The 27022-nt window shown below is 41.2% G+C and overlaps 3 protein-coding genes across 8 annotated transcripts; 1 reads left to right on the top strand and 2 right to left on the bottom strand.

The window, feature by feature from the left end:
• Window positions 1-27: 27 nt before the first annotated feature.
• LOC133838534 (S1 RNA-binding domain-containing protein 1) lies at window positions 28-5764 on the top strand. Its single transcript, XM_062269679.1, has 11 exons — window positions 28-283; window positions 343-693; window positions 751-1182; window positions 1244-1599; window positions 1655-1937; window positions 1997-2196; window positions 2254-2443; window positions 2498-2728; window positions 3990-4122; window positions 4185-4314; window positions 4377-5764. Exons 1-11 carry the CDS (start codon window positions 114-116, stop codon window positions 4595-4597), a joined length of 2697 nt encoding a protein of 898 aa, XP_062125663.1. The 5' UTR covers window positions 28-113; the 3' UTR covers window positions 4598-5764.
• LOC133838538 (uncharacterized) lies at window positions 2734-4020 on the bottom strand. Its single transcript, XM_062269682.1, has 2 exons — window positions 3357-4020; window positions 2734-3301 (listed from the first exon to the last, which is right to left on the bottom strand). Exons 1-2 carry the CDS (start codon window positions 3929-3931, stop codon window positions 2776-2778), a joined length of 1101 nt encoding a protein of 366 aa, XP_062125666.1. The 5' UTR covers window positions 3932-4020; the 3' UTR covers window positions 2734-2775.
• On the bottom strand, window positions 5231-26444 carry LOC133838533 (PH and SEC7 domain-containing protein). 6 transcript variants are annotated; one of them, XM_062269675.1, is made up of 14 exons: window positions 25417-26443; window positions 14852-14918; window positions 14729-14782; window positions 13867-14666; window positions 12609-13799; window positions 10052-11049; window positions 9607-9993; window positions 9376-9542; window positions 9097-9194; window positions 8760-9035; window positions 8563-8700; window positions 8284-8504; window positions 6387-6484; window positions 5231-6312 (listed from the first exon to the last, which is right to left on the bottom strand). In XM_062269675.1, the coding sequence occupies exons 1-13, from the start codon at window positions 25558-25560 to the stop codon at window positions 6463-6465; spliced, it is 4563 nt and encodes a 1520-aa protein (XP_062125659.1). In that variant the 5' UTR covers window positions 25561-26443; the 3' UTR covers window positions 5231-6312; window positions 6387-6462. The 6 variants fall into 6 exon arrangements, with proteins under 6 accessions (XP_062125659.1, XP_062125660.1, XP_062125658.1 ...); XM_062269676.1 differs by having other exon boundaries at window positions 5231-6315; XM_062269674.1 differs by lacking the exons at window positions 5231-6312; window positions 6387-6484 and adding an exon at window positions 6725-7052 and having other exon boundaries at window positions 25417-26444.
• Window positions 26445-27022: the final 578 nt, after the last annotated feature.

Raw genomic sequence — 27022 nt, forward strand, 5'->3', positions numbered from 1 at the left:
GCTGTTGCCGACTCCATTTGTTATCGACAACAAATTGTTGAGCCATATCGATAACTGCAATCGAAATTTTGGATAGATTGTTTATTTATCTAATTGCGGCAAAAACTAATAGAATGTCAACGCGACCGCGACGACTAGCAGCTAGGAAGACCCCGCTCGTTATAGAACTAAGCGACTCGGAAGAAGACGGCACCGTAGCCTCAAAAGACAATGATGATTATAGGCCAACAGAAACTCGCACACGTTTTGTAGATCGAGCAGCTGCAACTGCCGCATCTGGCGCGTAAGTTTACAAATATTTAAGTTCACAAAACTGTAAATAGAAATACATTTCTTGTTCAGCACTGCCTCTAGGAAACGCTTTCCGTCTACTAAGAACGCATCAGCATCATCGGATGCGCCAGCAGCGAAAAAAAGGCGCACAAAAAAAGACAAAGAGAATGAACCAAGCCCAAGCAATGGCGCAACTGAGGCCGCAGCAGAAGAACCATTGCCGTCTGCCCAAGAAGTAGACGGAGCTGCTCCAAGTACGACTTCAGCAACAACGACCACTGCACGCAGCTCATTTTGGGAGCGTCGCAAAGTGTGGAATATCCATGAGCTGCTAGCCGAGACGGAGCACATCCAGCCAACGGCTGCGCGCAACATTGTACAGCTGTTTGAGAATGAAAACACCATTCCATTTATATGCCGGTATTGCTTAACATTCAATCTATAATTTCCTTAATTCAATGGTGTCCTTTTGTGTAGATATCGTCGCGACCTGGTGGATCATATAACACCAGAACGTTTGCGCGACATTCGCAACACATACACCGAGATTGTAGATCTGCGCAAGAAAGCAGAAAACATTGTGCATCAATTGGAGCGCGAGAATGTGCTCAATACAGAAATACGCGAAGAGCTTATGTGCGCCAAAACCAATGAGGAACTGGAGTTTCTATATGCGCCCTATAAGCCGGCTAGCAAGGGCACTTTAGCAGAACGAGCCAAGGCCCTGGGACTGCAAGAGTACGCCGACTGTCTGCTTTATGGCACAGCACCCAAAGTAGAACTGTCTGCAATTGTGGATAGAAACAATGCGGATTTGGCCAGCGAGGAGCAGGTGTTGGCGGGCATCTGTAACATAATTATTCACAACATCAGCAAGAACACCAGTGTATTGGAGGAGTTGCGTCGGCTGTAAGAATAGATTTGATATTTGAATTGTTTTTAAATGCTGTAATCCTTTTCTTATCAACAGACAAAATGTGCATCGAATTATGCTAAAATGCAGCAAAGCCAAAGCCACAACATCGAAGGTAACAACTAGTAAATCAACAGCTGGCAATGGGATTACGGACAAAAAACTGGACAGCTCGAAGTTCGAGAACTACTTTAATTTCCTAGCCGACGTCAAGTCAACAAAACCACATCAAACGTTGGCAATTAATCGCGGCGAGAAGCACAAGTTTCTCTCCGTCAAAGTGGAGACGAACAGCTATTTGAAGAATGACCTAACTCGTTTCATATCGGAGCAGTACATGTCCCAAGGCCTCAACTATCCGTTACGTCGCGAGGTATTCAGTCGTGCACTAGAGGAATGCTTCACCAAGAAATGTAAATTCTAAGAAATGATTAACTCTGCTTTATAATAATGTAATGTTTCTCGTAGTGCAACCATTGTTGTGTCGTCAGGTGCGCGCCGAGCTGAAAGAAAAGGCAACGCGTGCCTCCATCGAAGTGTTTGGCAAAAATCTGAAGCAACTTTTGTTGATGTCCCCGTTGAAAGGTGAACGCATCCTTGGCATCGATCCTGGATATACCAACGGATGCAAATTGGCGCTTATCTCCGAGACTGCTGATGTTCTAGAAACTGGAGTTATTTATCCACATGGCCGACAGGCCAATCGCAAAGGAGCCGAACAAAAGCTCATTCAACTTCTCAGCAAATATAAGTAGGTTGTTAATAATAACGAGTTTTTTCTTGTCATTGTCTTCTCTTATTTTATCGCAGTGTTCGCATCATTGCTCTGGGCAATGGCACCGCTTGTCGCGATACAGAAATGTGGTTGTCGTCGCTCTTTCAAGCAGGCATTCTCGACAGTCAAAGTATTCGTTACAGCATGGTAAACGAGAATGGTGCCTCGATTTATTCCTGCAGCGATGTGGCCACCAAGGAGTTTCCCAACATGGATAGAAACGAAATCAGCGCGGGTTTGTCTAAAGCACTTTTCAAACAATTTAAAAGTTAATAAGTAATTCGTATTGTAGTATCAATTGCTCGTCGTTTAAATGATCCGCTGAGCGAGTACGTCAAGATTGAGCCACGACATTTGGGCGTTGGCATGTATCAGCACGATGTGAATGAGAAGACATTGACAGAGACGCTCAATGATGTGGTGTCCGAGTGTGTCAGCTATGTGGGCGTCGATCTAAACACTGCTAGTTTGAGTGTGCTCAAGTAGGTCGAAAAGTCGTCACTAGTAACTCAAAAATAAACTAAACGTTTGCTCAGACACATTGCAGGTTTGTCGGAGAAAAAGGCCGAGAAGATTATTGAACATCGCATCCAGAAGGGACCATTCCAATCTCGCAAGGATCTCCTCGCGGTGCGCAGCATTGGCGACAAAACATACGTTCAATGCGCCGGTTTCGTGCGCATCGAACCACTCAGCGTGGGTGGCAAAGTAAAGAATCCGCTCGACTGCACCTGGGTGCATCCGGAGAGCTACAAAGTGGCCGAAGCGTAAGTACAGTATATACGCACATTTATTAATTCCGAATTTAAGAAACTCATTTGAACTTATTTCCATCATCACTTGACTTATCCACGCTGGCTTGTGGCGGAGAGGTGTCACTTAGCTTTGGCACATAGTCACTGTCGCTCGTCCGTTGAGGTATTGTGGTCCGATTGGGTTCAACTTGGTTGTCCCACACCAGCTGAATGTTTTTATCCCGTCGATCGCATCCCTGGCACCAACAGGGCAAATATGGATCCAGTGGATTCTTATTGCGACAACGTTTGCAGCTGCAATGCTCAACACCGGCACTCTTGAAGCTCTCAAAGTCCAGATTGTTGCGCAGCAAGGCCAAGTAATCGTCTATGGAATGCTCCTGGCCAGCATCGATTAACTGTGCCCAGGTCTTAAACTTTCGCACCACTTCCAAGAAATAATCGTAAAGATCCTGTATGGTTTGCAGCACCGTCTCCAAGCCCATAAGAAAAGGACTTTCTAGGGTTCTATCCAACTTATCCAAGCGTACTCGCAACTCTGCCATGTCCTCACGTATGCCGAGTACTTCATCCGCCAACTGAGAGCTGTGAGGAGTGAGAACATAAGCCAATACATCCGTATTAGTTATGCAATACTTACTTGCTGGCATTGATATCGTTGTATGCCTTTTGGAACTCGCAAAGTGCACGCTCTTCGGCCAGTTGACTTAAGTATTCCGGATAGATCTTATAGCCACAAGCGGAGCCAAAGAGCAGACGACGTCTTATGGCTTGGTAACGCATCTGCTTCGCAAGCTTTATTTGTTGCTCTTTGGAATGGGTCAACTGAGTCTCCAAACTCCTAAGCTTACCCTCTATCAAAAGTATCTGCTGATGCACACACTCTTCCAGACGATAATCGTAACGTGTATAGAGCGTTTCACATTGCTCAAATTTGGGCAATAGACTGCTCTTTGGCAACGTGGCGCCACGACAAGGTGGCGGAAGTGGGTAACGTCTGTAGCGCTCGGGCGGATAATCCCAGCAGGGACCAAACTGCACATTAGCTGTCATGCCCGGTGACTTCCAGCAGGCAGTATAGACGCTCTTCTTATCATAAATTGGATTGTCACCACAAGCTATATACTTGATCTTGGTTGGCTTTTGGGCAGGTGGATAATTCCAACGCTCCGCGTAGAGTTTTTGCAGTTCTTTTAGCTTCTTTTGTGGTGCCATAATTGGGATGTTTTGTTTTCTTTTGTAAACTGATTAAATTTGTCTTTTTGCTTTGCAGTGTCATACAGGAATGTGAGTTAAAACTCTCGGACATTGGCAAACCAAGATTTAGGGAACGCATCAAACAGTTGGCCATGACAGCGAGCAAAGTTGAGCAGCTCGCTCAACAGCATAAGTTGCCCACGGAGCGGGTGAGTGGCCATTGAAAATATTATAAAAGAAGCTACTATAATTTTAGTTGCATTCTTCACAGGTAAAATTCGTGCTCGATGCACTGCAGCGTGAACTGTTGCAGGATTATCGCGCGGATCTGGACAAACGGCCGTTGTTCAAGCAAGGACTCACTCGGCTGGAGGATCTCAGTCTCGGTGATGTCGTCACAGGCAAGTGAATTATTAGGTAACATAAAACTTCCCTTGAAAACGTGCTTGTTTTCAATCTCCAGGTGCTGTCACCAATGTCACACATTTTGGTGCCTTCGTAGACATTGGGGTGGAGCGCGATGGCCTCATACACAAGAGTCATATGAACAATTGTGAGCTAAGCATTGGAGATCGCATTATTGCCTCTGTACTCAAGGTGGACATGCAGCGACGACAGCTGGGATTGCGTTTGGAGAACATGCTGGAGGAGACGGACACATCGTTCACATTGAAGACGGAGTAAACACATCAACGAAACAAAACACACATTGCATTTGTAAAGTTTGTTTGGAAGTTTTTAATGAGTGTCATCATCATGTTTTATATCATCAATTTCATTTTGCATTTTGTTCGTAATTTGTTTGTTTATTACTAAAAATATTAATTGTATGTATGTATATGCATATATAATAGTATATAAAATGCACTCAAAGCTTATCAATTAGTGTTTAATTGTCTCATATCAAGCGTGTCCCCCCTTCAACATCATCATCATCAGTTGGTTTCAGTGTGATTCACTCATTGATTGATCAATACATTTTGGGCTATTTTATTCGTTTGATAAGCAAGTGTTTGGGTTTTCGTTTTGTTTTTTATTTCATTTCTCAATTTATTGCCGTTTCAATAGAATTGTTAAAAATAATTATAAACAATTGTTATACAGTTTACATTTACATAATTACACAATAATATATAATATATATTAAAAAATATACATACGTATGTATTCAAAGTTATTGTATTTCGTTTTAGGTTTTTATCTCTTGTATGTTTTTATGTTGTATGTTTCTTTTTATTAGTTTGTTTTTTTTTCTTTTTTGTATTTTAATTTCATATTCTAGCTACGTGGACTTGTCGCGTAATCAACCAATTGGTGTTTGTTTTTTTTAAATAAATACATATATTGGAGAAAGTGTTTTAATGTTACTTATATCGCAAAAAGGCCAATAGAGCAAATCATATACCGATTTCGACATACTAATTCGCTGTGTTGTTCAATTCATTAATTATTTATTGTATATACGTAGAGAAAGTGTTTCATAATTTATTTTTATCATTTATAATGATAGCGTAGGTAATGATGTAAGTGTTTTTTGTTTTCTTCTTTATGCATGTACTTTTTAATTTTAAATAAGAAGTATTTTTAAATTGAATCCCATTTTTTTCTGGTACAACACAAAAAGCCGTTCAGCAGAATTCCTGGCAGTTGCCAAAACAAATTGAATATATATATTTATAAATTACGAGCGATCTCGGCTTCATTTATGAGAATATAGCCTCGATATATATTTGTTGAAATATATATGCATATGTAAAACCATAAGAGTGATTAACATTATTATTATTATTATTGTACGTCAGAACTGAGTGTGAAGGTAACGACTTGATTTTGCTCTCAGCAAAATTGTTGCCACTATCAAAAATTGTATAGTCAGATACAGATATTCGATAAACATACATATGGATTATATATGTAATATTATTGGAGTTTCCCCGGCACTGTGGGTCAATGAAATTTTGGTAAAACATCAAAATGATTGACTTATTTTCGATATGGGGCACACATAGACGGTCAAGGTCCGTTTCAATTTGCAATTAATTTCCGATTGAGATTTTTAGCTTCTAGCCAAGGTTCTTCTGTTGAACGACCGATTTTGTAATTAGGACCTTAATACCCTTAACAACTTCAATTACAATATAGTCATAATCATAATGTTATGTAGCTTAAGAAATGTACATAAATTCTGAATTATTGGCAGACTGTTTTTTTCTTTTCTTTTTGTTTTGTTTTAACGGCACTGCCGCAACGCGTGAGTGAATCTCTCTCTCCCCCCTTCATACATATAATCCCCCTCTCCCGTTACCCATTCCCCCCGTTATAATCCCCGTTTCTTCCCAGCTCCATTCCTGTGAGTGTGTGAGTGATGTATTGGTGTGCTAATGGTGTGTGAACATGGGCTGCATTAAAATGAGAGAGAGAAATAAATGTAATTACAAATACAAGTAAAAATCATATGAATGTTGAAACTTACCAATTGCCGCAGTGTGTGTGAGAAGTGTGTGTCGATTGAAATGTTCAAAAATCAATAGCGAAACGAAAAAGCGTAATTATTTCTTTTTCTTCTCTTTTCTGTAAGTGAAAACCGAATGCGTTATTAATAATCACACTTATTAGATATAATTGTACATTTGAATTGAATTAAATGAGGCAAATGTGGTGATGAATAAAATGATAGTGATCAAGATGATAATAAGAATAAATGAGCGCTAAATAAGTATGATATATACAGCCAAGCTATACAAACTGGACAGTTGACAAGATGAAAGAGAGAACATTGAGAGTTTTGTTGTTTTGCATAGACTTGCTCACATTTATATGGCAAGCCAGTTAAGAGAGAGAGAGAGACAGTTAAGAGAGAGTTGTTCATATTGATGTTGTTTGTTGCTTGTTGTTGTTTTGTTGCTGGTGTTGCTCCCAAGTGCAAATTGTTGCTCTTGTTGGTTTGTTGTTGTTGCTTGTCTGTTGCTGTTGCTATGTGTGCTGCTGTTTATAACATTTATGTTTTTCATATTGTTTGTTTTTGCTAAGCAAAAGGTTTGCGTGTGTTTCAAATGTGTGTCAAGTTCAATGATGGCTTTTGAAATAGGAGAGTAAATGCCGCCAGGGCGCGAGACAACAGCACCCGCCGTCGAACCATCTGTAAAATTCAAGAATTCTTCTTTTTGGTTTTGCTTTTTGCTTTTTTTTTGCTTGATATGAAACGCAAACAGAACAGAACAGGGAAACGCTGTAAACGAACGAGTGTGTGTAGCATATATAGTATTGTTTTTTTTTTTTGGCATGGGGAAATGTCCACTTGTTAGCATGATTCTTATACAAATATGTTTACGCTGTATATGATTTTGTGTAGTGCAGTGTAGTGTAGTGTTGTGTTGGATAATTTAACAAAACAACTAAGAGTATATATTGTATTTGTGTGTGTGTGTTTGTGTGTTGTGCGCAAAATGTCTCAAAGAGCCTCTAATTTTTATAACTTTGTTATTCGCTACTTTAAAATGTTTTGGTTTCGTCTGCTTTCAAAACCGACAATTCCAATTTTTAAATGTATATTTAGAATGCTTTGTAGGCAAGGTATAAACATTAAACGTTACTACTTCTATTGTTTTTTTTTTACCACATTTTTATATGTGTTTGTTTTCTATATTGTTTTATATTTGTTTTTTCTTTGAACGCCAAAAATTTATTTTCTTTTGCTACGAGTGTGCTTCAAAAACTTTTCGTTATATTATATATAATTTTTAGTTCAGTTGTTTTCTATGCGAAACTTGCTTAAAAATCTAATTGTTTTTGTTTTTTTTTTTTGGTTTACTTTGAGTTTTCACAGTAATTTGTGTGGTTTTTCATTTTGTTTCAACTAATTTGATTAGGCCTTTTGGTTTCTAGTATTATTATTTTACCTACGTGCAACACTTAGGTATGAATTAATTGTTTGTTATTCATATTAATTGGTGATTAAAGCTTTCGTCATGGTCGGACAACAAAAACCACATTTAGAAGACAACGACAATGCTAAAGCAGCAACGCAAACAAAGGTAAAAAAATAAGTAAAATAAATACACTTAATATTTACATAAATGTAATTAAAACTTAAGACCACAGCTGACAAACACAAAAGTAACAAAGCAACAAAAGCTGAGAAAACAACAAACACAGGAATTATATCAGAACAAAAGTAGGGAGAATATTATTAAGATATAATTCGGAAGGAGTTGGTGGAATAGGTTGGTGGAATAGGAATGGGAAAGGATTTGCATTAAACCACACAAGCTGAGAAAACTCCCATTACGCGTCAGCCAATGTCTTGTTGGGCATTGCCGCTAGATGAGGAGTTCCTGGGTCGTTGCTGTTGTTGTTGTTGCTGACTATACCTGCTGTTGGTCGACTGCTGTTGTTGTTGTTGTTGCTGCTGTTGAATACTTTGTGGCGTTGTGGGCGTAGTGCTGCCCGTGCTCACGGGGAATGTGTCGGCGTCCTCTTCGAGCGTTGGCTGTGCCGTCGACTGCTGCTGCTGGCATTGCAACTCCAAAGGCTGTTGATCTGCCAACAGCTTGGCTGTTAGAATGCTCACATAGGATTCGTAGCGACGCATCTGCAACAATATTCACACTTTAATTCAAATTCAACACAGTTAAACATGCCACACTCACCTCATATTGCAAATAGCTTTCCTTCTCCTTGAAGTTCTGCAGCGGCAATCCTTTGCTGGGCACAGGCGCCTTTTGGTGCTCCTTCAACTCGTGTTTCAATTGCGCCACCTGAAGCTCATGTGACTCCAGCTGCTCCTTCTGCAATGACAAAGTGTTTATATATCTATTGTTTAGTTTACGTCCTTATTTTCACTTACCATTAGCAGCTTAGTCTGTGCGCTGGGCAAGAGTGGACGCTGGAAACGCTTTTGGCTGCCCACGCCACCTTCGAGGGGCGGCGCTGAAAATGCGGCGCACACATAGTTGATGGTCTCCACCCAGGAGTGCAGCTCCTTGGAGTCGCTGGTCTGGAACAGATACTCGGCCTGATCGGCTGTTTGCAGTCGGAACACATGTTGTTTCTTGGTGTAGTCGTTGGCCATGGTGGCCAGTGCATGATGAATGCGTATCGCATTGTGCAGATTGTCAGACATCTGTTGGAAAATAATTCAATTAGTATTTAGAAATAAGTGCTACAGCTGCAGCTTGACTCACTTGACTCTTGCGAAAGCCGTGCTCATCCTTGTGCAGATACAAAACCAGATCGCGCAGCGTGATGTAAAACATTTTCCACGAGCGTTTGCCAAAAGGAGCTATAAAGAAATGTACAATGTAATTAGAGTGGTTTTCATTTAAGCATAGAAAACTCTGATGTCGTGACTATGACTGTGTGATAAGTAAAAGGTAAGACCTTGAAATCTGACATTTTCTTTGTGGTACTCATTACACAATATCACAACTGCAAAAGTGTCTAAATAGAAAGCGAATCCTTACTCTTCTTAAAGCTCGTGTCGTAGCAGCACTTGCGCATCACATAGCCCTTCTTGTACTCTATAGCTGTGGCAGACTCCGGTGCATCCAGGAAAGGATTTTGACTGACGCCCGTCAGCGCACTGTTGTTATTCGCACGCTGCTGTTGCGCATCTCCCGCCTCATCGTCACTAGAAAAAGAACACAAATACATTATTAACACTTAACCAACAAATGAAACCAATTTTTGCTTACAGCGCCCATTCGAGTGGCTTCGTTTTGATGGCTTGGTACAAGTACTTGAGCACATCCTTGGGAAAGTTTTCGCCATCATTGAGATCGGCCAGATTATCAACAAACTCGGCACAGCTCATCTTGCGATTCATGTTCTGGCCATGCAGATCCGTGTTCAGCAACATGATGGCACAGGTCAGCGTGTGAACCGCATCCTGAGAGTTGAATGTGCCCGGATTGCAGTCAAGGAAACGTTTCGAGAAATGCACAAGCACACGCTCACGTTCCTGCGTCTCGCCGGATAGCGAGAATTGTTGCAGAAATTCGCGTAGTGCTTGATCCAGAGATTTCTTTTCAAAAGTAAAATGCTTCAAATACTCGTCAGCCACAGCGCGGCTAAAGTCGTTGCTGCAAAGCATAGATAATTAATATTTATGCAGTTAGAATGCAAAAGATGAACACTTACTTTTTGCTGAGATGCCGCGAAACATCGCTCTTCTTGAAACCATCGAGGGAATACAGTCTTTTGGCCAGGCGTATGGCCGATGGCATGTCCACAGCCTTGGGCGAGTAATGATACGAATGCAGCGACTCCACATCGCTGCCATCGTCGGAAACGGGAGGCGACGCATCGCGTCCCACAATCGTGGTCAACGGCTCATCGGTTAGCTCATCCTCCGATCGTGTTACACTGCTCGTATTGCTATTGTCCAGGCCACGCACTTGGATGACCAGCTTGTGCTCGGATTGCTCGCGCTCTCGGTCGCGATCACGTTCGCGATCACGCTCACGTTGCTGCTGCTGGGCACGCAGCTGCTGCTTGAGCTGCTGCTGCTGTTGGCGCTGTTGGGCAGCCGCATCCGAGACAAGAATGGTGGAGTCCGAGTCGCTGGGATCGCTAAGTACCATGCCGCCTAAAATATCGCGAGAACTCAATAAGTTATCGTCGTCTTGATAGTCGGGACTAGAGATATTTGAAATGGCCTCTGAGACGCTCTGATCGTTGCCACCAAAACCACCACCACCACCACCACTACAACTAGCACCATTAGCACCACCACCATTTGGGCAGCCCAACAGACCCGGCATGGCAACAGCTGATTGATCTCGCTGCTGCTGTTGCTGCTGCTGTGGATACTGCTGCTGTTGCTGATGCTGTTGTTGTTGCTGCTGCAGCTGCTGTTGCTGCAGTTGTTGTTGTGCGCTACGTGAACCCGACGAGGACATTACGGATGAGGAGACCGATGTAGGCGACGCCGGACTGCCGGCTGCCGAATTTTGTGGCGATGAACTAATGGAACTTGAATGGGAATTTGAATGCGATTGCTGACCGTAGTATTGCTGCTGTTGCTGCTGCTGTTGTTGCTGCTGCTGCTGGAGTTGCTGTTGTTGCTGCAGTTGCGCCAATTGATGTGGTTGCAGTGGTGCATTGTAGGTCCACACGATGCGATCACGATTCGATGCCTGCAGTGGAAAGAACATAAATTAGTAATCGCTCAATTGACAAGCTTCAATATATATGCATGTTTATAAGATATTTATATATATGGCTGATTTGTCGAATTAGCGCTGGAATTTCCAATTTGCCGCTGCCCAATCTCCCTAAACAATTGCAGTGTGTGGACGGGTAATGTATCGTCGAGTGTGTGTTTGACGAGTGTAATTACTCGTTGTAAATATGTAACGAGTGTCGTTTCTTGTTGTGTGTAAATGACGAGTGTTATTACTCGTTGAATATATGTAACTCGCTGTGAACTTTTATTGTTGCTTGTTCAGTGGGATTATAGAATTAATTACTCGCTGTGAAAATGTAACGAGAACGATACTCGTTGAATTGTGAATATATTAAGAATGTAACTGTTCGTTATGTTAATAACGAGAGTTGTAAACGAGTGCAATTAATCGATTGACAAGTGTAATGGCTTGTTAACTTGTTTTGACGAAGGTTTTTTTTAACTTTGTTCTGACGAGTGTAGTTTTTTTTTGTTGTGTGTATGAGTAGTGTAGTTTGTTTTGGTGTTAATGTATTTTGAGTGTGTTAAGCGTTAAGTTTTGATCAAAATCTTGTTAACTACTTTTCAACTACATACAAACGTTTGACGAAAAGCGCAGGCAACAACACAAGAAATTGCAAATCATAAATGTACCACAATGTTGACATAATCAAAATCACATCAATGTTTAACAATAATCTCAGATCAGAGCATGCCATGCTTAAACAAATGGCAACCTTTTTGCGTAAAATATAGTTTAGTTTGTTGCTGCCGCCTCGACTAGTTGTTGCCGTTGTCTCTGCTGAAGTTGCTATCGTTATCGTTGCTGTTGTCGTTACTTCCGGCGACTCGTTATTATTATTATTGTTGATGTTCGTCTCGTTCTCGTTGTTGTTCAGCTGTGGCGAGTTGTTCACTATCGTTGCAGCCGACGCAGACGTTGTTGTCGACTAGTTTTACGTTATTGTTGTGTGTTAAAAAGTTTTTAGTTTAAAATACGAATCAACAGAGAGCGAGAGAGAGAGAAAACGAAAGGCAGGAAGGATAGAAAAGAAAGAAAAAACACAAGTAAGATAGACAAGATAGAAAGTTGTTAAATATACACAAAGTACTTAGTAGTCAATAATATGTAGAGATCAGATAACTAAATACAGAGCAAATAGTAACGAGTAAGAGAGTAACGAGAGTAACTAACGAGTATCGAGAGTAAATAAAATAAATACTACAGAAACAATTGAAACATGATGAGATCGCATGATGATTAATTCGAGTGACTGCTAATTACAGCTGATGAATGAATATGAAACGATCGATGAATACTACGTGAATTGGATACACACACACACATACAAGGAACATATTCAACTACTACAAACAACGCTTTAACAAATGTTTACAGACAACAACGTGTTGTGCGTGTTCTGCGGGAGATTCTTTTGAGGGGAAGTTCTGGAAACTTGTTCTGTCATTTCGGCTAGTTAGGGAAAATATCACACTACACATTGCATCCTCGTTGCACCGTCGTCTCACCTGCGAATCCTCCGAGTCATGACGGGTATCCAGCAGCGTATTCAGCGAGCTATTCACATCCTCATCGATATCGATGGGTATCACAGCCGCAATGCCCTCGCGCTGTATCTGCTGCAGATGATCCTCCGATTTGCTGGTCCGAAACCCGGCCGCATCGCACTTGCGCACCACATGCCCGTTGTGACGGCGCACTACAACAGCTCCACCACCCGCTCCGCTGCCAGCTGGCGCATTACTTGATTCGGGCGCCAACGAACTGGGTTCTGGGCTGGTGGGCACCGAGCTGGCCGTCTCCTTATCAATGAGAGGCGCCGACAGCGAAATGGGCGACGTTGGCACTGAGAACGAGGTTTCGTCCTGCAAACCCAAACCCAGCACAGCCTCGCTCTTCACCGTGCCGGAGGAATTCGACGTGGACGCCGAGTAACCAGCCGTTGCTCGAGCCGCACAATCAACAGCATCGCGATTCCTTTGCTGCTGCTGCTGTTGCCGCGCCAGGCTGCGTTGTTTGAGCGCACGCATTCGCTGTTTGGCCGAGCCGGAACCAGAGCCCAACGAATTGGTCGAGTACTCCTCGTCGCCAGCATCGTTGTCCTCCTCGTTGTAGTCCACATCGTCGTCGTCATCATCGTCGTCTACTAGACACTGTCGATCGCTGTCATCCTCGTCACCGCGTCCCATTCCACTCTGATACGTCTCGATGTTGGTGATGTCATAGTGTGTTTGATCCTCCTCTCGCTCCTCCGGATCCGCGTCGAGTTCATCCTCGTTTTGGTAGTATTCATAGCGCTGTTGTTGCTGCTGCTGCTGTTGTTGTTGCTGGCGGTAACGCTGTTGTTGCTGCTGCTGTTGTCGTTGCTGCTGCCGTTTATTATCATCATACTCCACCGTGGCATCCTCATCACGTTCCAATTCTTCGCACATTAGCAACGTATCGTTGGTCAACGAATCGCGTCGATTGTAACTATTGTTGATGCTATCACGCTGCTGCTGCTGCTGTTGTTGCTGCTGCTGCTGACAGCGCTGCAACTTGGCATCGCGCTTAACAGAATCCGAACTGGCCGTATTGGTGGGTGAATCCACCGACGAGGACGAAGTGGGCGATGACTCGCCGGAGGCACGTGGAGCCAAGGCGCCATTGGCTCGAGCATTGGCCAGATTGCGCTTGGGAAAGTCACGCAAACTGTCCACCTGGAAAAAGAGAAAGAATTAGCATCTGAAAATCATTTGACAGCTATTTGCAAATCTCTGCACTTACCTTCTTTGCCTGCGCTGTGAGTAAGCTGCTGGATTGTGGCGTCTTTGACAGATTCAATATCAAATCACCCGTCATCATATAAGCCTCAAACCTCGGCGCCTTTGCCGGCTGCGGTGGCGCCGAATTTGGCTCCGGTTCCCGATCCGCCTCCCGATCTGTATGACGCTGCCGATTGGCAGCCGGACTGCCGCTGTAACTGTTCGAATGCTGCAGCGGCTGCAGTCCGTTGCCGTTGGCCGCCTTTGTTGGGATTTGGGATGGACGTGGACGCTTATGCTGTGGCGATTGCAATTGTGGCAACTGCTGTTTTGGCGCAGCCTTCAGAGCCTGTGGAATGCGTGACGGGCGAAATGTTGGCGATGTGGCGTCGCCACCTGCAGCTGCTGCCGTTGGCGATGTGGCAATGTTGCTGTTGCTTATGCTTGTTGTAATGGTGGTCGATTCCACCATTTGTATCTTGGTCGAGCTGGCGGATGAGTTGCGACTGTGTGTGTGCGTTGTTGTTGACGATGCGGTGGCAAATGATTGAATACCCGTTGTCGTTGTTGTCGTTGGCGATTGCTGGCGCAACGTTGGCAAATGCGTTGTGGGCGTTGACTTGTAACGCAGCGCCGGTGAACCAGCATTTGGGGGCGTGGCGTTGCCGCCCTTCGAGTGCAACTGCTGCTGCCGCTGATGCTTCGGCGATGCGTTCGCGCTGCTGCTGTAATCGTAGATATTGATGGGAGACTCAATGTCCACGTAATGCGGACTCTGCGTGTTCGCCAGCTGCTCTTTAATGCGCGCCTTCAACTTGGGATCTGTGGAGGAAATGCTAATTAGAAACGATCTGCGAATAATTACAGCTTATTTAAAGACTTGCCTCGTTTCAGCTCCAAGGTTACTAAGTTCTCCGACAGTCGCAGACATTTGAGCACTAGAATAACATTTAAAAGATTAATACATTGCAGTTGGACTAAAAATATATGTTTTGCCATGAACTTGCCTTCCTTCGTTGTATAGCGATGCACATCGATGCCGTTGACTTTCAGTATCACGTCGCCAGCTTCAACCTGCAAAGAGCAAGAGAGAAAGAAAGAGTTAGTAAAGATGATTGACTGACGGGCTGCTCACAGCTCTAGGAGGCTGAAATTTGGACACATAATAGCTGTTAAGTTGTGAATATGAAATATGAACCTATTTCTTAAAATTCTCTATGACAACTGCGTGAAATCTGGGGTCAAAGCTTGCTCGACGGACGTCTAATTTCGGCAATGATTTGCACAGGCAACAAAAGCTTATTGATTTTCCTTGCACAGTCTTTTGTTATTGCCCCTGCTGCGGGGGCGTGGACAGAGGCGGTTTCTCTGTTTGTGTGGCACATGCCGTCGTCAATCCCCAGCGTTGTTGTCGACACTTGTAAACTATTTTTAATTCTTATTTTCAGCGTGTCAACAACAAACAACAACAAAACGACGATTCGGCGGCGCTTTATTCTGACGTCAAAATTGTCGGCGTGCTCTTGTCATTGTTGTTGTTACTGTTGTTGTTGTTGTTGTTGTGACTGGTACGCATTTCCTCGTAGTAGCAGTTGAGGAGGAGAGTCCTCTTCAAGCACATAGTTTATTCAATAAATTTATTATATAGTATCTTGTGTTGTACGCACTTGCTCATGCAAAATGCATGCGACTTTGAAATTGGTTTTATTGCATAATTAATAGCGCACAAAGTGCCTTTTTCGACTTTTGGGACGCTAATCTAAATTTTATGCACGACAAAATTCACAATGTCTAAGAGATGCCGCGCGCTACCTTTTTTTTGCTTGTCGGTCGGTTGTTGTGTCTTTTGAGAATATTTTCGGGGCGCGCGAGTAATTAAACTTGGGGATATTGCACTACTTAATTTATGCGGTCGCTAGCCTGCTGTGTGCATGTGTAGCTATCGTTCACAATAGACGACGACGACGACAGATGAGCGCAGAGTTGCATGGCACTCGTTCTCTCGGCTCTCTTTGTGCAGTCTGCACAGAGCGCGCACTTAAGAGAAATGCAAGTAAAGAGAGTCTGCTGCATACGGACTGCAACGATGCTATGTTCGGCTCCTCTAGAGGGCCGCCAACGTCATTGAAATGCTGATAAAAAATTAATTTCAAGTCCTTTGGAAAAAAAATACACAAACACACACACGCGCTACTTTGGGGTTTACGTAATGTTTTGGAGAATGGCAAATGGAAACGCCTTAAATGGAAAGCGTGAAAAGCCCCCTTGGCGACGGGTTGAAGTAATAAGACTGATAAGTGAACGTCGCGATGCGTTGCGTCGCGTCGCGTCAAAATCTCATTAATAGCACGCCGTTAAAATCTACAGCATCAGCTGTAATTAAACACTTCACCATAAGCGAGAGATGAGAGCTGCACTAATACAATTGCAAGCCACACATGTCTAGGCGCAATTCATGCAAATTAGCAGCACACACACACACACGATTGTAAACATCTGCTTGTGTGTGTACACACGCATTACAAAGAAATTGCTTTTGCTTGTTGTCGCTTTTTCGTTTTCATTTAGCCGGCATTTCACTTTCACATATTTCAATCGTTGAAATTGGCTTGCGTATGTATTAGTGTATGCTTGTATGTGACTATTTGCATATATTTATTTACAAGCGAAGTCAATCAGAAGTCCCGTTTGCCCTTTGCCATTCGATAAATTTAGAAGTTGTTTTCAAATTGAATAAATAGCATCATATTTAAGTTCATCATTTTTTGCGTCACGTTTCCATCTTCATGTTTTGTTCTCGCAAGCTGTTGCAAAGTTTCGTGAGCAAGTCCTCGGCCTTCACCCAGTGTGACCAGATGTTGGGACCAACGACAATGATAAATGAAACGAATTGTAGCGTTAATTAATAATCATTGGAACTGGGTATTGTTTATTAACAGGTGTTTACGACACACTAATCGCATTTAAATCAAATTAATATACCATAAAAACACTGATAACGTACCCTCGCTATTGTTTAACATTGTCGTCACGTCTGGTTATCAATCTACCTAAAACGGACACTTGATGCCTCAATTAGTGTCAAAAACCATTGAAACACTACTATTAATACACATTCAATATTTATATATATTTGGGGTAGCTTCGTATTACGGTAGTAGTTGTTGGCTTTACTTGAACTCAGATTCAATGACAACGCTTTGTGTATGTGTGTGTTATGCATGTGTTTATCGACAGTGTGAATCGCTTTATTGTTGTGCCAGCAATATCAATTAACAATAGCAACAACTGCACGCCCACCCAATTACAAGCACACTCGACAGGCGGTAGGTGGCGCTAGGCTGTAGTAGGTAAACAAACGCAATGGATTGATTGTATTAGTGTCAGCGTGCAATGCCATCGATGACGATGTCGATAACAACAATAACAACACAGGCGACATGCCGATGACCTAGTCAAGTACGAAGCCATAGCCATGGAACGAGTGTTGTCTTCACACAACCAGAGCAGAGCAGAGCAAAGAGTGCAAAAACAAAAACCTTTACCTCTTTGCGTCATTCATTTGGCAAACGAAACATGAAATTTATTGAAAATCAATGTAAGGAACAGAGACAGATAAAAAAAACCAAGAACAACATTGCGTGGGCCGTTACCGTTACCTTGTCTTGTCTTGCAAGCGCAAAAAAAAAGCACGCACACCTGCCGCAGACAGAGACAAATGCAGTTGTTTCAGTGATAGACGAATAATTAGGACAAAGCGTAATTCGCAAACTCTGCGTTTTGTTTTGTTGCCATGCCAGTTCTTTCACTTGTCTTCACAGCATAAACCATTGCGAATGCTTAAGAGTGACCATCACACAGACACGACACGAGCTGTCGCTGTCTCTGTTATTTATCATCATGCTTGTCAAGCACAGTACTCTATGTCTGCATGTAGTGGTGTCTCTCTGACTGTCAGTCAGTCCACTATGACGTCTCATTTAAATATGTTTGCATGATAAATGAGAGCACATCCCCTAATTCGATAACAGCAGAAGCAGCAGCAGCATTGCAGCACTCTTGTCATATTCCATTCATACATTTGTTTGTTTGTATATTTGTACGACCTTGCCAACAATCTGGACTCGCAGCCATTGTGTGCTGCGCGTCTCTTTTTTAATGATCACAACATTCATTTTTGCACAACAAGAGCGCGCTCCCCCAACCACAATCAACAAAAAAAAACAAGAAAAATAAACATTAAAACGTTGATTTTATTATTACACGTATAGGTGAGTGTGTGGTATGTGGAAGTGTGAAGTGTATGTGTGGGTGTTGTGCAATCGGTAATCGGCAAGACAGCCGGAAGTCGAAAATGGCAATATGGCATCCCATATTCGGCTTGCTTAATTCTGCTAATTTTAGTATGATGTTAAATCTGACGCCGTTTCCATGTAAATTTTTTGTCCAAATAGTATACAAAACTAAACTGCTTGTGAATTGAGTTATTCACGGATCGTTGCAAATTTAGCGCACTACTAAACACACAAGAGAAGAATGTACAAACAATTTAAAGTCGTAAAATTATACGTCATTTAAATAGAAACCATAACGCAATGCTCTCTAAGAACTAGTTGTTAAAGCAACTATAACTGTGTATTCGTATTTGTGTACTTAGTTGACTGTTGGATTTCCATTTTTTACGACAATTTCACAGCTACTTTACCTTCATTCTGCCCACTTTTGTGTAAACGCAAAATAAACTACAAGCGCGTTATAGTTAAGAGAGCACGCTTAAGAGATACCCTGCTCAATTACCATAATTATAAGAAAACTAATAAACGGCAGATGGCGCCAGCTATTATCCCTGGTCATATTAGCTTCCATATGCTAGATGGTGCCAATTGCGATGACTGAGATCTATTCTCTACAGTTGCCTGGTTTGCTGTCTGTATCGAGAGTCAATTTACAAGGTATACAAGTTACCCTATAGCTACGGAATTAGCACAGAAATGGCAAACCCTCATCCCTTTAGTGTGACCTGTATTTGCTTCTGTGCAAAAGTGTAAAAATTAGACGAAAATAAAACTACAACAGAAACAAGAACAAAGCCAGGCAACGTAAATGTGTGTTTTAAACAAGTTTATTTTCGTTGCTCTTGTTTTGTTATTGATTTGCCTACGCTGCTGCATTGTTGCAAAAATCTATTCCGAAAATGGACTGGCAAACAAACCAGGCCAGCAGCTAAAGTTTTTTTATTTGGGCTACTTGCCCTGCCCTCCACTTCTAATCTATTACGGCCGGCCGGCTCCTCATCGACATATTCTCTGGCCACTTTGCGTCTAATTGAGCATTCGAAAGACAAGAAGAAAAAAGAAGCATACGCCATACACACACACAAATACACTCTTGCGTGTGTTGTGCAAAGAGAACTCGAGACGGATGACGACGACAAGTGCTGCCACTCAATTTACAGCCAACACAGACAGCAGCCAAGTGGCAACACCGTCAGACAAAGTGCAGCCATTTCTTACATGTTTATAAAAACACTCACACAAGCAAACAAATGTATCTACATGTGTGTGTGTTGGTGTGGCTTTTGTTGCCTATGCTTGGGTTTGGCAGCGTCTTTTGTGACGCTTGGGCGCACACAAACAAACACTCTTTAATATAATGCTTAGATTTAGCGCAAAGTTTACTGCACACTGAGCTGCCGCTGCGCTTTCTTTGGCTGCTGCTGCTGCTGCTATATTTGTGCTTTTTTGCATGCCGAGCGACGACGCGCGAGTGCCGAGTGCCTTATGCACTCATTGTTCTAAGTTATTATTTCGTTGATTGTTGTTGTTTTTGTTTTCTTGCTGTGCGCTGTGGCGTGGCGTGCAACGAACCACAGCCATTGGAGCTCGCGTTTGCCACTGAGCCACCCCCTCCCCCTCTCCCTCTCCCAATCCCCTTGAGCCACTGCCCACCACCCGTTGAGCCAACAGCATTAAAAGCTAACTTAATAAACGCGCTCACAATTTTTGCTACTTTTGTAATTCAATTAAAGCGAATTCACTTTAGTGTGCACTTTTGACTTCAAGCGAACCGAGAGAGAACCCAACGAACCTACAATCTCTCTCTCACACACTCACACACGCTAATACATGTGGGCACATCTCTCTTTAGTTGGAACGTTGACATTTATCGAAATGGCAAAATGGTCGCGTGCAAAAGTTGTTGTTATCGCAATTCTTCATTCTTTCTGTTGTTGTTGTTATTGTTGTCGTACCGTGTCGTGACCTACCCATCTTTAGCCACTGTTGCCATCTCGTGCTACGCACATTGAACTCAAAATGACAGTTTTATGTTTTCTAGAGCTTGACGTTCTTCACCGTTTACTTGCGCGTTTCATTTCGTCGACAATTTTCGTCGTAAAGTGCAAAGATCTGTGGGCGGGCTCTCGATAACGAGCATTTTGCAATGTTGCCATCACTAACACTTCAACACAGATGCTCTCACATGCATGTGAGTCCACATAGACAATAAATACAAAAAAGAAACAGAATACAAAAATCAATACAGCCTTGTGCTTCTTTTGTCTCTATTGTTTGCTTGGCCGTCGTCTGCGACAATTAATTTGTTTTCAGGCTACAACAACAGCAACAGCAAAAGTCGTTAGTCACTTCCAGTTAAAGGCTAATTAAGAATAGCGTTAGAATTTTTGCAAGACCAAAAAGACGGTCAAACAAAAGGAAACAGAGAGACAGAGAGAGATGAGAGGAAGTGGGTTGGCCTAAAGATCGTAGTGCTGAAGATTAAAATTGTGTTGATGTTTATACCCGCTACCCATAGGGTAGAAGGGTATTATAACTTTGTGCCGACAGGAAATGTATGTAACAGGAAGAAGGAGGCATCTCCGACCCTATAAAGTATATATATTCTTGATTAGCGTCAACAGCCGAGACGATCTAGCCATGTCCGTCTGTCCGTCTGTGTGTCTGTGTGTCTGTCCGTCTGTGTGTCTGTCCGTCCGTCCGTATGAACACCTAGATCTCAGAGACTATAAGAGATAGAGCTATAATTTTTTTTCGACAGCATTTGTTATGTTTGCACGCAGATCAAGTTTGTTTCAAATTTTTGCCACGCCCACTCCCGCCCCCGCAAATCAAAAAAATCGAATAACAAGCGTAATTTTAAAGCTAAAGCTGCGAATTTTGGTATATACAATAATTACTATAGTAGTTATGATTCCTGAAAATTTGGTTTCGATCAGATAAAAATTGTGGAAGTTATTAAAGAAATACTTTTGTATGGGCAAAAACGCCTACTTACTTGGGGTCTTAGTTGCTTTGGCCGACAATCTAGCACATTGTACAATGGTGTACTATATCGATATACCAAACATACCATTTGGTATATTCTTAGTATTTTTTAGTATATTTGCAGTATATTCGGTATATTTTGAGAATAATACCGCAAAATATATTGCTTTTAATCAAATTGGGTAGCGGGTATCTCACAGTCGAGTACACTCGACTGTAGCTTTCTTACTTGTTTTGAGCCTGAACCAGTTCCGAGTACACCTCGTAATTGAAACGCGTACAGTTTGTTCCAGTTCTAGAATTTGAACTGGTCAGCAAAATGACGTAACTGGCAAGTTGAGGATCATAAAGCACAGTATAGTAGGTAGAAATTAAAAAGTCATTTAGACTCTGGAATGAAATATATGAGAACCGCGAAATTGATTAATGATGCAATGAATGCAGCATGATGGTAAAACAAAAAAAAACACATCATTAAGTGGAAAGAACATGTGATATAGCAAAACACATATTCGAGTATATATGTATAACATACATATTTCTTTAGACGTCTCTACATTTCTCTCTTGAGACAATTAATACAAAATTTGCCAGTCGTTATCGTCGTATCAAATTGTCCGTAAACAAACAAACAACGAACACAAACTTGCACAAAGGAAGTGCAACACAGAGAAACACTACTAACAATAGCACAAGTGGCAACTAGACGAGAAAAAAAAAAGAAAATGCATGAAGGCACAAAAGGAATGCGTTGACAGTCGACTGTGGAAATTGTATGGCCATATATAAGTACATATGTGTGTGATAAATATTCTGCTACACATCGTGTGTTGAAAGCAATAAACGCTCTTGGCTTTATTAAATTGAATTTCAATAAAAAAAAACACCCCAGCCTTTATAGCTAAACGACTCTATCAGTCGGGGAGTGTAAACATTCCATAGCATTGATATTTCTTAAGGGATCTGGCAACACTTGCACATGTCACAAATATAAATCACTTTGACATCACGCAATTATGAACTATCGACAGAATCACGGTCCAGCACTATAAAGTGTGAGAAAATATTTTATACATATGTACATGCATTGCATATGTATTTATTTCTATCATGCATACGTTTGTACACTCATATTTGTTGTCGTCTCTGTTTATCTGGAGAGTTTTTACACAATTCACAACTCATTGAAAAATTGTGTTCACTGCGAGAACAACAACAACAACACAATCATAGGCAAGCTGACAAATGCAGACACTTTGTGAGATAGAGAAGAACAAAAACAAAAACAAGAGGAGACACAAACGAGAAGCATCGCCCCAACAACAAGTTGTAAGCGAAAGCGATAATAACAAATTGAAAAAGTGCGTGCCGGTGCGTGTGTGTGTGTTTGGGTGTGAGTGAATGCGTATGTGTGCGTGATTACAACGCCGGCAGCAAAGTCGACAAGTTGGTTGCGACGACAATGCCAGCAGCAAATTGCAGCGTACGACGGGGTTTACAGCTCTATAGGTATTAGTGTATTGGTGTATTTGAAGTCGTTGTCATCAGTGTTGGCGAAGCAACCGTTTTCTCGACAAATATAGCATTTAAATGATCGATCATTGCAGAAATTTGATTCGTTAACATTTATGTATACAAATTTTGCATCATATAAGTTTACATACTGATTTATGTATACAGGTTGAAGACCTTCGTCATTTAATTAATACATCTTGTAAAATGTACGAAAAAATGTAAATAAAACCCCAAAATTTGTTACATTGGCTAAGTACCAAGTCTCACATTATTTTAAAAATAATTGCCTAAACCAGTTTGAGGAATTCATTTTATAATTTCATAACAATAAAATTAAAACAAAAACATTATTTTTAACCTTTTAAAATGGTTGGAACCCTTATTCTTTATGAGTAAATTACGGTTTCTTTAAAAACAGCTTTTTTTGGTCCCAAAAATTGCCAACACTGTTTGTTATTTATGCATTTGTTGCTGTCTTTCTGCTCCCATTTCTTGTTTTGATACCCTATCATTATAAATAGAGAAATGTGCAACACTTTTTTAATGTGTATTTCCGACACCATTCATGATAATATATACACCATGTATTTTGTTAATCTTTCGATGTAAAATTTGAAAATCTTCCAGGTTTTGTATAATTTCTTCTTCCCACATTCCGCAAGTTGATTATTTAAGGTGCATGTTTTCGTATTTTATTTTGTTAAATTATTTAATAACTCAAACAAGTTAAAAATTCCAAACACGTTTTCTACGTTGTATTTTATTTACTTTTTAATTTTTTTTGGCTGTTTTTTGTTAAACTCTCTTCGCTTTCACGCTTTACTTGTTATGGTTGCTGTTGTTGTTATTGTTGACAAAACTTAAAAGCCAAAGGCAATAATATTATGCGTGCTCAAACATTTTGTAGCTTGTTGTCGTTTTGTTTTGTTCCGCTTTGTTTTCTTTATTTTTATTTTATTTTTGCATTTGACTTCGTCTGATAATTATAAAGCGAATACTCAGTCAGCTATAAAAGTATTTGTATGTATGTAAAACCTGGAGTTATTTTTATAATTTTGTCTTTGCATTACTTTTTATAGTATTGCTGTGATTGTTGCCGTTGTTATTATTATTGTAATTGTTCGATTGCTTTGTGTTGCGCATTTCTTTTGAATAGAGTCAAACACTAAATGAACTCTCAATGAATTTTTCTTGCATTTGAATGCATTTAAAATGTGCAACACGTTTCATGGCTCTAGCGACGTGGACAAATCCCTAACGAATCATTTCCGATCCCGGTTTTTTTTTCCTTTCCTTCAAACATTCTTTATAATTAAATCTTGAGGGTTTTCTGTGGTGTTCTACACACATAAAACACAGATACACTCACGTATATGTGTGTGTGTATGTTTGTCAACAGAGATAAAACTGTACAAACACAAGTCTCCAATGCATAACTCTACACGCTGACTAGATACGAATTCTTTATGTACTTTTCTGCGAGAATTTTACTATTAAGCATATTCCTGATGAGTTGAGATTTGAATTCATATTATTCTTAGAAAATGAGGAAACGGTTATCGCAGTGTACATAAGAACGAGTATTTATTTATTTAGTTTTATTTACTTATAAATATGTACATTAATAACATTATACACATTAAAAGTGCAATCAGTCATTGTCTTGAATGTTTAAACATTAAAGTCTTAGATAATGGAACTGAGTATACAAAGAAAATGTTTTAAACATATTCAAAATACGATTATTATCAGCATGCCGGCGATTTGATTAATGCATTGTTGATTTTTTCATAATATCAAAAGCTTAAAAGCAATAAAAACAAATGCTTAATAACATACTACAAACCGCTGGAATTGCTAATTTATATGTGTATGTGTATGTGTGCGTCAAAAACAAAATACAAATTCTTTTTATATACAACAAAAAAGTGAAGATCTTTTTTTTGCGTCACGATTCCCGGCTGTGCAAAATGATTTAGTTGCCTTGTAGATTTATTAAAATGGAAATTTAAATACATTTGTGGCTACATCCAAAGAGAATTGCCTATTCTATACACACTCACATACACTTTACAGTTGTATGTATGTGTGTGTAGATATTTATTTTTGCGCTAAATTGAAATCGAAATGAGCAAAGCAATTCATGGGAATTTTCAATAACAAAAGTAAATAGAAACGAGCGAAACCAAAACGAAAATTGATACATTGAAATGAGTGTGAGTTAGCAAGTGAATGTGTGTGTGTGAGAGTGGCCAGTGCCAGCCTCAGACACACACTCATTCCCAAACCCCCCTTCCCCAAACAACCTTAGCTGTAGAGCGCACCAATAAAATAGCGCAAGTGACACGATGACATCACAGTGGGCGACAAACAGCGAAAGACCACCAAAGGAGTAAAGAGCACAGACGATGGTCGCAACTCTTTCACGTCTTCTGCATTATTGAGTGCATTTCGTTTAACACTTAAGACAACAACAACAACAAGAAAAGGAACAACAATGTGCTTATCTACGACAGATACTCCACCACCCACCACATACAGAACCCACTATGGGCTGTTGCTTCCCCCACAATGCGGTATTGAGGTGGCTTTTTCCCCCTCCCTCATTCCAACCTTTGGTGCTTGGTGGTTGATGAAGTCATAGGGCAGTCCCAAAGAAAGATACTGCGACAACTTAGAGGGTGGGAGGAGGCATGGTCACACTAACATGGCTGTTAGTGTTGGTAAGCATGCAAGTAAATACATATACATGTGTGTGTTGTTTTTGCACTTACCGCACCACAATCGGCAGCCGGCGAATTCTCGACAATGTCGTAGATGACATGCGGCGGTCCAGTTGTGCCGAGCAGCGAAAACCCGAAACCGGAATGCTGCTCGCTGCGACTGCGACGCAGCACCACTTTCAATTCCTCGGTCATTGCGCGACGCTGACGTTGACGTTGTCGCCTTCTGCTGCTGCGCTGCGCTGCTTTTTGCCGCTCCCTGTGTGCGGGTGTGATGTGTGTGCGTGTGTGTGAGTGTGTGTTGGTGTTATTTGCTGACCACCTGGGACTGCTTTGCTGACTGCTGACCGCTTGTTCACTTGCGTATTTATGTTTTTCGTGTGTTTTACTTGTATTTAATTTGCCAACGTGTTTGGCACTGTCGTCATTTGCACTTTGGTTTAATTTACTTATTCACGAAATGAAGTTTTGGGCTTGGCTGCGCTGTCGTTGTCGCTGCCGCCACTTCTCGCTACACTTCTTTGCGCACTCATTTACAATTGCTTTTTATTTCACTTACACGCAGGCACAAAACGCACACACTCACACGAATGCACGCACGCACACACAACACTCACATACAGCAACTCAAACGCAGACACAACACACACACAATTACAATTACAACTTCAAAATTGACTGCTTGAATTTTGTGTTGATCTCATATTTAACAATTTCAATTGCTCCGCTTTCTTTTAACGCAATTTTTTTCAGCTACCGACGAAACCTAAAAACTTGTTAAATTCGGTTTTCGGTTTTTTCTTCTTTTTTTTATTGAGACTCGCGAGACTTTTTCTCTCTCCACTGCTTTCAAACACTCTGTCGCCGCAGTCGCTGCTGCTGCGCTGTTGTTTTGCCAACTGCCGCGGGTTGCAGATTTAACCAATCATTGCGGCGCGCCTGTACGTTATTTGTCAGGCTATTAATATCGGGTGTTACGCTATTGCGAATACATTTAATTAATTAGTATTAATTAAGTTTGATGAAGAAAAAAAAGCTGATGCGGATGCGCGACTCGCGAACCGACGAACACCACAGACGCCTTTCTGTTGTTGTCAGTGTGACAGCAGATTGCCGTTTAAAAAATGATAAATATACTAAACTAATAATTGCTTTTAAGGTAACACTTTCTTAGTGATGGACCAATCAAAGCCGTTTGCATTTCAATAATTGCTTTAATACTAAAAATATAAATTAATAACCCAAGCAGCAAATTTTTATATGAACCTGAACGCAATGACGATTTATATTTTCTGTTTGAAACTATAAATGTTCCACACGTCGGTACTTTTTTTCTGCATAACGATGTTCAGTAGACGCAATAGTTCATCTTCGGATAGGTATATAAGTGTGTAACGATACGTTAAGTTCGATTTATCTTATAAATATATGAAATGAATTATTAAGCACAATTGAGGCTGAACTTACAATATTTTTTATTGTCATGTTGGCTTGATATATTTTGGTTGGGTGACCATCATACCGGCAGCAAAGAGCTATCGGGAACAGTTTGGAGTGCGTTGCCAGATGTCGTAAAACTAGGCGCAAAATTTAACTTGATTTGAATTGTGTAGTTAGCCAGAGCACCTTACGTTTAGAACTTTTTGCCAACATTGCA

Source organism: Drosophila sulfurigaster, chromosome 2R (genome assembly GCF_023558435.1).
Source record: "Drosophila sulfurigaster albostrigata strain 15112-1811.04 chromosome 2R, ASM2355843v2, whole genome shotgun sequence".
Taxonomy (NCBI): domain Eukaryota; kingdom Metazoa; phylum Arthropoda; class Insecta; order Diptera; family Drosophilidae; genus Drosophila; species Drosophila sulfurigaster.